At 39.2% G+C, this 13,057-nt stretch overlaps 1 protein-coding gene across 1 annotated transcript in view; it reads right to left on the bottom strand.

Annotated features, from left to right (window-relative positions):
* The window catches only part of LOC118334022 (probable phospholipid-transporting ATPase IH), a gene marked incomplete at its 5' end in the record, with an annotated part of 19,739 nt that overhangs the window by 6,530 nt on the left and 152 nt on the right, over positions 1-13,057 (bottom strand). The window contains 11 exon segments of the mRNA XM_035669837.1: positions 8,392-8,463; positions 8,600-8,766; positions 8,847-8,906; positions 9,054-9,167; positions 9,318-9,515; positions 9,607-9,757; positions 10,771-10,852; positions 11,109-11,173; positions 11,575-11,622; positions 11,740-11,843; positions 12,111-12,239. Coding sequence (XP_035525730.1) covers positions 8,392-8,463; positions 8,600-8,766; positions 8,847-8,906; positions 9,054-9,167; positions 9,318-9,515; positions 9,607-9,757; positions 10,771-10,852; positions 11,109-11,173; positions 11,575-11,622; positions 11,740-11,843; positions 12,111-12,239 — 1,190 coding nt within the window.

Below are 13,057 nucleotides of genomic sequence, written 5' to 3' on the forward strand. Positions count from 1 at the left end.
ACACTAGAAGGATGTTTTCACATGCACCTGTTGGTGTGGAAAGTTTCTCCGCGCTCATTGAAAATCAGATTTTAAGGGGTGGGGCCTATAAGCATGATTTGTGACATCACAAATAGTTTGGAAGTCAAACCTGGTCCAGTTTGCAACTTATACAGGTGTGATGTAGAAACTTAAATCGACCAGTGCACAAACACTGAGAATAGACTATAAAGTGAAGTAGGAGACATCTTGTGTCCAACAAGAAAACTTAAGAAATTAAAAAAATGAGCATATTCATTGTGAAAAAGACACACATTATTGTTCAGACTATTTGTATATATGTCTTGATACATGTCTGGAGGGGATCTGTAACACATACTTACATAGATAGTTGTGATAATGAAAAGCAGTTTTATGGGATGGGAGGAGTGGCTGGGTGGTATTATTCTGCAATATTCTTGTCACTGTTGTCCCATGTTATCTCTAAATTTGGCAATGTTGAATTTTAGGCTTTTTATGGGATGAGAAAAGTCTCCTACCTCATATATTTTATAAACCCTTCAAAAACCAATTAAACTATCCCACTCATGTCATTGAAAAAAGGTCTGTTTTTCTTCATGGAGATCCATATCTTTCACAGGACAGCAACGCTATATTGATCAGAATGTGTAATAACAGCTTGACATGACCAGTAAAGACACTGGGAATGTAATGATATTTTTGTTAAAAGAAAATATAATTTTGTGAAATATATGGCATTTATTGTTAAATTTACATGGAAAATGGAAAATTAACAATAAAAATTAAACATTAATCACCAACCAAACCAACCTCGAGTGTTTTGGATCAGTCCAATTGCTGCATTGTCATCCATTTGTTAAAGCTGCAAAAGCACAATAATAGTGTTATAAAATGGACGTTCAATAAGTCCCCCTTTTTATTCTATATCAGACACATTGTCACAGAATGGTCAGGAGATCAAGCTGGCCATGGCCTCAAAGAGCCTACAAGAGCATTCAGGGGGATCTTCTACCCCAGCTGTCATGTTCTCCACATCTCTCTCCATCTCGGAGCACGAGGAGAGAGGATGTGAAATAGGAGGTTGCCCGTGCATACAGCCATTAATCACAGGCCCAGAGGTAGTAAACACTCTTTGATGGTCATTAGAAAACAGTTCTATTACAGAGGTTACTGTGTCTAGCGGTTAACCTTCTCCTCTTTGATGTATAGCGTAGGTTTTTAGAGCAGGAGGAGGGAGGAGACAGGGGGGAGGAGAGAGGAGGAGGAGGAGGAGGAGGAGGGGAAAGCATCTTCACCTAGGCTGGAATGTCCCCCTTCAGCAGCTTTTGAATCGTTGTGCAATCATCGTGCAACCTTTTGTTTCCCTCCCCCTTTGCTCCTCCTGCTCCCCCCATTATTCCCTTCCTCCCCCTTTTCTCCCTCCCTGCCTCCCTCCTGTCATCTGAAATGTGCCCTGCATAAGTGGAGGCAGCTGCTTAAGTGCTGAGAGAGGGAGGAGAAGGGGAGATTGGAAGTGGAAGGAGGGAGGTAAGGGCCGAAGAGAGAGAGAGAGTCTGACTCACAGTTAGCTTTGCTTTCCCTCCCTGAATGCTGCAGCATCTACTCCTCCCATTGCACTCAAGGTCTCTCTCTCTTTCTCCTTTCTCTCTCTTACACACTCACATGGTCTCTTGTACGTGCGCACAGACACACACGCACACAAACACTTTTGCAAGCATAAATAAGCTTGGTTCAGTATTTTACTTGAGGTTTCTGGGTTGTTGAAAATAATTTTGTATTGTGCCGCCTTGGTGCATTATTGACTTGAGAGGCTTTATTGTCATCTTGTTTTTTGTTATGAAATTTTAATGCGGACCCTCATAATTAGGGTGGCTGTATTTGATGCAGCTACCAGCCTTATCTCTTACTGTTGTGCTTCAGTGTTACTGTTGGTATAGGCAGGGCTACTGATGCAATACAAGAAATAACACACGGTTAGAATAGTGACAATTGTCTCTGCCAATAAAATGTCAGATGAAATGTTACTGGAGCTTAAGGGCAATTTGGCAAGCGTTTGTGCCTGTGTCTTTAGTGCTCTTGTGGCAGTGAGCCTCATAGCTAAAAGCACACTCCCCTGCAGTGGAATTACATAGCGGTGGTGACGCCAGCAGAAGCCCAGGGCTTTTATCAACTGTCATTCACACAGGAGAAGCTGGATACAGGCTGCAAGGCCACCACAGCATGGCACAGGACAAAACCCTAATACAGGGTTGTAATTGTCAGGAAAAAAGGGCATCTAACAAGGTTAGAGAGATGCTGTAGCGAAGTTGAAGCACTGTTCCAATGACAAAACCGCACTGTAGCCTTGACTTGGATCAGCGAAGGCACTTCCAAAGAAAACACTGATAATACTCTCAAATCAGTTGGTCAATCATGTGTGGACTCATCTCAGATGTAGCTTTAGATCTGTGATTAGTGCAGGTATCAATCATATATGATAATATTATACATGATTAAAACAAGTTAGTGTGATTCTAATAAGCCATGTGTTCAGTACAAAACATATTAATACCTCAATACTATTATATAAGTATCGTGTGTAAGTGTATTGACAGGTACTTTATTTTTTAATCAAATACTTTTAGTGTGCTAGTCACTTGATGAGTTGAACAATGGTGAAATTAATCAAATTCTGATAATCAATGAATTCTCACGTTTGAAGCAAAAAGGCCAAAATGTCATTTCCACCATCAGGGCACCCTGGTTTTGTAGCTTTCTGTGATAATGAACTGAACATCTTTTAGTTTTGGACTGTTTAGGAAATTGGAATTGGAATGTTTCACTATTTTTATAGTGAAACTATAAAATAACTGATTAATTAATTATTCAAGAAAATAATTTCTAGCCACAGTGCACCATCTTTGTTTTGAAGCAATAGCATTCATTACTGTGTATTATTATCTGTAATATTAATATCAGCTACTTGTGTAGGTTGTGTAACACTTACAACCATATGTTGAATTTATTATTTACATAAGCAGCGCCATTGAAACAGGTTCTCTGTCATGTTCCAGTACTCGTCTGCAGTTTGCAGTTGGAGAGGAGTTACGTAGTGTCACATGTCAAGTGACTGCCCCCAGACATTATTTTTTTATTGGTCTTGGCCACAAATCAATTTTATTGAAGAGCCAACTCTGATCTTTTACAGTACATTTTAGAGGGGTTTCAGTGATGTAATCCTCATCCATTAACTTGTTATGAACCATGATGCAAAGACTGTTTTTTTTTAACAGAAATGTTGATCTTGTTCAAAAACAGTCATTTGCTCTTGTTGACTAGGGGTTTAAGAAGCAAGCTTTTGAGCAGAGAGCAAAAGTATGTGGCCAATGCGTGTGACTCTCTCCTCCCTCATTGCAGTTTCACACAGAAACTCTGTGTTTTTCACAAGATAATGAAGAGACACTCCACCTGCGTTTGACCTCTACAGCCTGCTTACATCCCTGGTTGTCAGTATTCACAGGTCAGCAGCTGTAGTTCAATAAATAGGTTAACCTGATACTAACATAAGTATACTGTATATTTAAACTAATTGGAATTTGTCAACTTTTGCATCATTAAAAGTTGTTGCTGCAAAGTTTACACTACAAATTCAACCTTGTGCAGAGTAACTTTGTAGAAAAGGTTTTATTTGGTCTCCTTACGAAAAGTGAATCTAACGAACTAAATGTGCAACAATCTAAAGACATGTTGTTATAGACTGAGAAGAGCAGAATTCATGATTTAGGGGTTCAGAAGTCACAATTAGTTCAGTATTAATTCTGCAGTAATGATATAATATTCCTGTATTATTATCATCAGATGCTTGATACACATGTTGATCCTTTCACACCAAAGCCGTGTTAAACCCAGTTTGAGAGCAACATCAGGGATGCTGATTTGTTTGGACTGACGGAAAATGTGGGTTTATTCCAGGTTAATGCATTACGATGACCGGGAATGCACTGTAGAGGTATTGTATGTAATACCTCAAGGGGTATTAAATGTGTGGTTATACACTTAGTGAAACTGTGTGAATGTTGTGGATGATTGTCCTATTATGAATGCAAGCTAAAAACAACTTACCACTATATGCAATATAGTAATGAATCATTTTACTGCTGTTTTATTAAGCTCATATTTTTTTAAGCCGGAGGTGAATTTGAATCGACAGGCTAACATTAGCATTGATGTTTTGACCTGAGATGATTAGGGTCAAGGTTTCTGACATTTTCTCATACATATTCATGATCAGGGGGCCTATGGTTAGGTGTGGGTTATAAGAGTCCTGTTAGATCACTTAGAAAGAAAATCCATGAAACAAAAGGAGAAAACTACACATATTCATTGTTTTTTATCAGTTTACATACCAAGGACTATGATATGCAGTACAAACCAACTGTTTTCATTCATTGTTTAATTTAAAAGGCTATTCAGGATTCTCAGGGAAGAATGAATCATCTGGAGCCAGCTTTTCTTTTCCTTCCTGGAACTCTTGTTTTCATGAACTGGCTGGAAACACAAAAAATGCAAAGTCCAGGTACCCTGAGTGTGGTTGTGGCCCAAACATTAGCGAGCAGAGATCAGAGAAATCAGCACTGCACACTCTGGAAAGACCATTCGATGATTGTTGGTTAGAAATGAGTTATCAGCAGGGAAGCTTCAATGACCAATCAAATCAGCTCCTATCATCCCACTAAAAAAGTGGGCGATAGTTTCCTGATGAGCCCTGAGGACAGGCCACATGTGCTTCTTTTATGAGAAAACTGAGGAATACAGAAAAACCTAAATATGCTCTAAAGGATTTCCATGCATAATGATGCAAGCTATTTTAAAAAAGAGGGATGTCTCCACTGTTGTCTGGAGTTTTTGATTACTAAAATTATTAATAAGCAGTCTGCATTTAGTTAGTCATATCATATAATGTTCTGTTTGCTTGTATTTGTGTCCTCGTTCACACCAGCCATTTTTCCTGGGGTTTATATAAAAATATACATGGTGCCAAACCAAATCAAACCACTTACCCGCAAATAATAATGACGATGACACTACAACACACAGCTACACCCACATATATGTGTCACTCTGCACATCATAGCTAAGTCTGGTCAGAGCTCTGAAGCTGAGAACTGGCTTGTTGTTTTCAAGTTAGTGCTGACCTGTGATGTTATCAGTCTGTTGGTAGTGAGGCTGATTGGAGGAGATGTGAAGCTCGGGCTGCTTAGATGCTTGTTTTTTTCTGGGCAACTAGTGATCATGCTTGTATTGGGTTCTGCATATTTTCTGTGGCACTCTTACACAATACACTGACATACCCCTTCTAAACACAACTTACATGTTGTAGCGGTGCCCAGTTTACACTTAAAATCCCTCCAGGATTTCACAGGATTTTTTTTTTTGGGGGGGGGTTGTTGCAGCCTGAAATGCCTGATTTCACAGCATCATTAAAAAATATTGAATGCATGTTTTTAGGCATTTTTTGACATTGAAATTGCAGGAAAGAATTAGCAAAAGTTTTGTATAATTCATTAAAAATCAAAGTCAACTTGTTCCAGTAAGAATGAAATCGTTAGTAGTTTAGCGGCATATGGCTCAACGTTTTGTGTGGGGGACTGCTATGATTGGTGAAACTCACAGGAAACTACAATGATTGGTCAAATTTGTGGAAAAGTTGTGGTGATTGGACAAAATTGCAAGGTTGTGCAGAATTCACAGGGATTGGTTAAATTTGCTTTGCAACAGGAACTGTATAATGGCATGTAGCAGAAAAAGGATGCCTTAAAAACAGTATAATTCAGAAACCAAATAAATAACTTACATTTGGCCCCAAAAGAAGAATAATTAAGTCCCCACAGTGTTACATGACAAGGCGGAATACTGTTGTTTGAATACTGTTTTGCCCCCAAAATACTCTTTGATTTTGCTTTTTATTTTGCAGTCCAAAAAAGCACAAGTGACCCTGAATAGGTTAAATTTGTTATTTGTCAGTCCATAATATGTTCAGCTGATATTCTGTGATGCAAATAGTTCTAACCCTAGACCAAGGGTCTCAAACTCAAATTGGCTTGATGCCACTGGTATTGTCATGTCATAGGAGGGCCAGTTCAACATTCAAATACTACAAGAAAGCACAATATTCTGTAAATATTCCCATTACCAACATCATACCTAACAAAAAAGAAACAGCAGTTTCTATACATTTTTTATATAACATCATCTTATGTCATCTTTGTTGTCAAACAACAAATGAAAGTCCTGAAACCTGCTCTTTTCTCATCAATCCTTTGCACACATTTGTGGGCACCTTTGACCTTTGTTATTATTTAGCACAAAACAAATAATTGTGTTTTTATTTGTATATGAAGGGGTAGTTAAATTTGATATGAAACAACCACAAAAAATAATAAACTTGCAGATGGATTCTGTTATATTTTTGGAGCAGCAGTTTAAGATCTTTGCCCCAGTCTAACCTTCTACGTCTATTTTGAAGTTTTAAGAATAGCTTTGCTAAACCAACGTACCTGTTAATTCCAGTTTATCGGCATTATATACATTTCTTATATTCTTATTCAACTGTTGCACAGGGGTATCTTTGTCTGTTGCTATTCTTCAGTTGTCAGTCTGGTTGAACCATTGTACAATGTTTTGTTCTTCATGTACAAAACATCCAGCAGCAAACATCCAACATCCTGAAAACTGTTAATACAAAATAACATTTGTAAAGAGGGTTTTCTACAATCTAAGAACATAACCATTAAGAAATACTCTATGCATTCAAATTAGGGAAGGAATCCACAAAATACAAATCTGTATCTACACATATAATGCTTCCATTCAATATTTAAGGTCAAATAACCAAATCCATAGCCACAAATAGAATAAATGTTGTGGATTTCCTCCCTAACATGAGATGTTTTCTTTTTTGATTTTCAGTTTGTATTTTTCTAGTTCGTGCTTGTTGGTTTATTCATATGTGGACATTTATATCTCACTGACCTCTCAGGCCAATTGCCCTGATTTAAAACACCTTTACAGTCAGTATGAAGTCAGTTTGCCAGTCAACTGTTTGCTGATGCGTTTATCTCTCCAAGTTCAAGTAAATAATTGCATCAGGGTAATGAGTTTTCCATTTTCTCTTTTGAATGTCTGACTGCGAGCAACTCACAACAAAATGTGTGTATTTTCCCTTATTTTTTTTGTTAGATAAATTGTAAACATAATGCAGATTGGAGAAAAAGTGAAAGGTACAAAAAGGAAATTAACAAAGTCAAACTGCTTGTCATACGTCATTTGCACAAGAACACACTAAGAGCAGTTTTTCTACAAGTGCAGTATGCATACGCCATATTTTGCTGCTACCACATGTGAAAACATTGTATAGACTTCATACCTGTTGTCATTGCAAAGTTCATTACTGTCTAATTGACAGATTGACAGATCCAGTAAAGCAAAAGTGTTTGCACTTGATTGCACATTTTCTGATACTGTATCCATCCATTCCATCCAGTAGTTACTGAATAGGTTCAAAATCAAATAATAGCAAGACAGTTTGTATTTACTTGTACATTATAACAAAGTAATGAGGAATTAAAATTAGAGCTTTCATAGACTAACAGTAATATTGAGTTTGTATGAGTTTTATTTTTTGATGAACAGGTTTGATGCTGTAAGGGTTTGTTGTAGCCAGCAGAGAATATCTTATTAGTGCCACAAATTAAAAGAAGGAAGACGGAGGGTTGTTGCTGTTTGCGTTGATGATGTTTTTGGCTGTCAATGTTCAGGCATATATGCAGAATCAGTACATAGACAGAGGTTAGACTAAACTCTATATATGCCACAGTATAGTCCCTAGACTGACTTGTGGAATTTCTGCTGCTATGGGATCTCTCACATCAAACAATAACAAAGTTTGTCGACGTTGTGAAGTAGTGTTGGATCATGGGAGTTGTTGTCTTCATTGTTAAACAACCACCATTGCATGACTGACATGACTAGGCAAGGTAACATCAAAGTTTTATTCATGTTACATTTAGTCCTGTTTTGTGACTTCCTTCCTCACTCTGCTGTGTTAACTGGAAGTTCTAGCACTAGAGGTAATTAAGAGACGTACCATTAGCTGAATAAAATTACAGATTTATCTGGGTTTGATCATTGTTGGAAACATTTAGGATAATGGACACAACTCAACAAAATATATAACATAGGTCAAGTGTTTATAGACATTTTCATATGGAAATTGAACACAATAAGACATTTAATGAAAATAAAATTCATAAAAATAATGTGTACTATATCTACTACAAATGTAAAGCTGATGACAGAATTGTTGCACAGGGTTTCAGAGATAAACACTTTTTTAAAAAGGGACACACTTACCTCTCAATCTCATCCTCTCTATTCAAGATCTCCATGTGACTGTCCTTGAGTCTCAGATAGGTGAAACCGAGCCTGCGGCAGAAAGCACCATTGTTGGAAATAGAGTGAATGAACTGAATGTGAGTGGAAAACAAAGGCCTGTGTGTGCCGTATTCAACAGTCTGATTGTCACAGGCATTATTCGCGTGCATGTGTGTGTGCGCTCTACCTCTTCATGCCTTCCACCAGTGCCACCTCGTCTGGAGATGAGGAGATGTAGAAGGAAGTGGACTTGCCCTGGTGGATGCCATGCTTGATCCCATCGACCGTCTCCTCCTCCTTCACCTGCACCGTGTGGCACAAACACAGCGCCCGGAAAAACAGCTCCTCGTGCGCCTGTGGTGGGTGGCCAACAAAGTGTTACACTAACACACAAACACCCCCCACACACACACTCAAACTGAGGCTATGCTCACCCTGGCCTCGGGACCCGGTGAAGTGTCGATCATGTCCATACCGGCTGCACCAGGCATCACCTAGTAACAACACAAATTAAATACATTTAACAACAGACGATATGTGGATTTCTAAAATAATGCAATCGCAACTATATATTAAATCCCAGCTTAAGGTCAGAAATAAAGATATAAATAACTAAAAACATCCATCCATCAGATTCGTACCTGTCCGTTACAGATAGCATGAGGCACATAAACGTGTCCGTCCACACAGCACTCTATGAACTCCATGTTATTCTCTGTCAGAGTCCCCGTCTTGTCTGTAAACACATACTCCACCTGAAAAGAGAGCAAGTGTTACCTCAGAATATGTGTGTTTGTGGACACGACTGTATTCATTTCTATTCTCCATTCATAGCAGCCACAGTATTTTCATCTCTAAAAGACTTCTCTGTATGGTACGGTAACATTAGTGGTGTTCTCTGCTACCTGTCCCAGCTCCTCGTTCAGGTCTGACGTGTTGACCACGGCTCTCTCTCCCAGCTCCTCGTCAAAAATCTCATCATCCCACATGATGAAATAAGAGCCGAGGAACTTCTGCATCTCCACGGTGACGTACATGGAGACAGGAATGATGTAGTTGAAAAGAACCATGAAGGCCAAGAAGTCTGTGAACGCCCTGATCACCTGAGGAAGAAGAGGAGGAAGGAGTGTATGAGAAGGTGAAGAAACCTTTTTTTTCCCCTCCAGATTGAGGTACTGTAATTAACAGACTCACAATGTGTCTCTGCCTCTCTGTTTCTGTCCTATCGTTGTACCAGGGCTCGTCTCTGTTGGGGTCCGCCTGCCACACGTATTTCAGCGCCGTGTTGATGAGGGCCTTGCTGATGAGGATGCACAGGTAGACCACCAGGTACGAATTCATTGACCTGCAGGGGGAGATAATGAGAAACATTTTATGTACCAGTGTCAGTGTGGACTGTGGTAGTCTGGGAATAACTGTGAATAAAACTGATTAATGTGTGAACATATATTGTTTAATTAATTAAACAAATTCCACTTTTCCCTCTAACAATAGCACAAATTCTCACTAGTGCTTGTGAAAACTAAATGAACAAATCTTTGTTATTGATACTTCTCAGAGCTGTATGATGTGCCAGGTCTGCACCGATACATACAAACATCCCTAATTCGCTCGCTGCCATTCAGTACTACTGCAAACCCTAATTTCTATAGTTTTAGTAAATAAAGCTAAACACACAATCATTTCAGAAGTCATCAGCTAAATGTAGCTCACAAGTACATATTTTGGAAGAACAATGCAGCATAAATTCATTTAACTTAACTTCTAGCATCCCATATCCCTGTTTGTGGCCTAAAAACTGCAGAACACCTATATGATTCTCACAACGGATTGAGAGAGTAAAAATGCATACAGGTGCAAATTAAACCACGATGCAAGGAAGGTGCAATCATCCAAACTAACTCTGGAGGATGCCTGACGAGCATTTGACCACAGTAGTGCAAAAAAAAGAGTCGGATCCACTGTACTTAGATTAGATACTTGCACAAAGGGAACAGCTGAGACGAGGCTTTTACTCTAAGCCTTATTTGTTTTGGCAAAAGGAAGACAAATACATTTTCAACAACTTAAGCAGGCGCACACTGTTACCAAGTGTAAATGTAATCCACCCACAGTCAGTCATATCTACAGGCCATCTGGATTCAAAACGCATGTCAACGCCAGATGGAAAGAAATCGATCCAGTCAGTGCAGTGAGCCAGAGACACAAGGACTCTCGGTGAATAATGAAGAAACACATAGATACATTGGTAAAAATATGAATGATTAACTGAGCCAGCGTTTGCTGAGAAAGGATGCTGCCAAAGACTGTACAGAAAACGTAGGGATGTCCATGCTAACAGAGAGAGAGACAACTTACTTTTCCACTGCAGACCGTTTCTGAGACTTGGACTGGTAGTTGAGGGCCATCTTGGTTTCCATGCCAGTGTAGATGGCAACCGCTAAAGGGAGGCAGAGATACATTTTGAATATTTTTGACCAGTAGGTTGACAAAACAAAATCAATTTATAAGCTTTTCCCAGAGCTTTCAATCACATCTCTTGGTCTTCAGAGTTTGCTCAGCCATCATGGAGATACATGCAACCTTATACACCATATATGAACAGCTGTTACCATGTGACCATGTGATTAATCATTAATCAGAAATGAATAGTTTGTTTTTTTTCTCGCATATTATCGTGTTGCAGGTGATTTTACCATAGACGAACTCTGTGTTCTTGAGTGTGGCTCCTCGGAGCAGCAGGTTCTCCGATCCCAACGGTCTGAAAACACACAACAGCTCATCTTTAGACCGTTTCACCACTCTTATTGTCAAGATATAATTGCTATATTCTTTTATCTTAAAACACTGAAACCACCTAAAATAAAGTCCTTATTTAAAAACTAAGCCCTTACTGAAGTTCAGGGACAAACCTAACAACACCAAAAAATTAAAGACACATTTTGGATTGTTTTTGAGCAGTGACTGTACTAAAACAACCAAAATTACATTCCTATTTTACTGACTCATCCCTTATTGTTGAATGACCTTTGCAACATTTCTCAGATAAACTGGCTCAGGCTGAGAAGACTATGACTAAATATAATGAAAGTCCTTTGTTGGACTGAGTTTACAGTATTATTTTAAAAAGATTATTGTATTCCTGAGATATGTTTGGTTTACCTAGCCACCGCCTCGTTGTCCATGTAGATGTTGATACGGCCCACAAATCTGTAACGGCAGTAACAGGAAAGAAGTGAGAGGAGACAAGGTTCAGACATTTATTTGAAAAGACTGGTGTTTTTCAGGTGTGTGTGTGTGTGTGTACAGTACGTGTGTTGCACTGACTTGTACAGGTCCGGCTGTGGTTGTTCACATTCTATAGTAGCGTGGATGGAGTCAACCTCCTCCTCTGTGCTGTGAGCTTTAGTGTCCTGAACTGCATAGTAGGTCTGGGAGGGGTGGAGGGAAGAAAAATAGAAGAGAGAATGGATGGGTAAGCAGGTGAGGTAGGAGGATTCATGGAGACAATAAGAAGAACAGGGAGGAAAGGTGGTGTGGTGATGATGATTACATGTTTGAACATTTTGGCTTAAATACAACATACTGTGACATTCTAGCGCAATACCACCTTTGCAATAAAAAAATGGCAGCTTTAACTTAACTTAGAAAGATAAAACTGTCTGTCTTGTACATGAACACACACATACTGTACACACCTTGTGGCTGCTCTCTCCATCCAGACTGGCTGTAGTAACGTAGCAGGTCCCATCATCTCGAGACGTGGACAGAAGGATGAGGTCGCAGGGAAAAGTCTCATTGTCCTTCACCAAGACGACGTCTCCAACCTGAGGCAGACAGATATGGTCCGATTTGTCTAGTTATCCAAATTTTGCTGTTGTTGTCTGTTTTATATGGTCTCTGTATATCGGTCCCTGTCTGTTAATACTACACCCTATTTAGGACATAAAGGAAACACTCACTTTTGGCTCAGCACCTGCCCTCATTTGGCTTGGATGTGCATGCTTACTCCTGTTTTTTTATTTTCCTTTAATTGGAGTAGCATTTCTTTAGTTGAGATCACAAAATGACTGGATGAGGGACAAAAGACTGGATACATTCAGGGTGGAGGAGAAATATAGGTTCACATTATGATTGTTGTTGAAAGGCGATTAAAATGTACTGGCTTTCTGATATAATCGGAATTAAAAACAAACTCCTAGATGTAGAGTCTTTAAGGATGGCATTTCAGTTATCCAGTTAGTATTGCTAATTCAGCTTCTACTAATGCAGTTTGCCTAACAAGCTAACCTTCTGCTTCCCCACCTGTAACCCTCTCAAGATCAGCCAGCAGTCGCAGACATTTGCTCTTTCACAGGACTGTGAATCTGTGAATCTTTTAAAAGATTCTCTGCATCTGACATTTCAGCTACAATTTAACTCTCTGACTGCATTACATAACATACATTAATGTAACAGCCTAAAGCTAAATTGCTCTTGTACACACACACACACACACACACACACACACCACAGACACACACATAGAGCTTAGTACCAGGAAAATCCCTTGGCACGAGCCAATAAAACGAATGTACCACAGATCTGTTCATGTTATACGGGGTGAGAGTGATTTATCTGGTGACACACACGCACGCACGCGCAC

This window comes from Morone saxatilis, unplaced genomic scaffold, assembly GCF_004916995.1.
Source record: "Morone saxatilis isolate NCDOM2014 unplaced genomic scaffold, NCSU_SB_2.0 Contig22, whole genome shotgun sequence".
NCBI classification, from domain to species: domain Eukaryota; kingdom Metazoa; phylum Chordata; class Actinopteri; family Moronidae; genus Morone; species Morone saxatilis.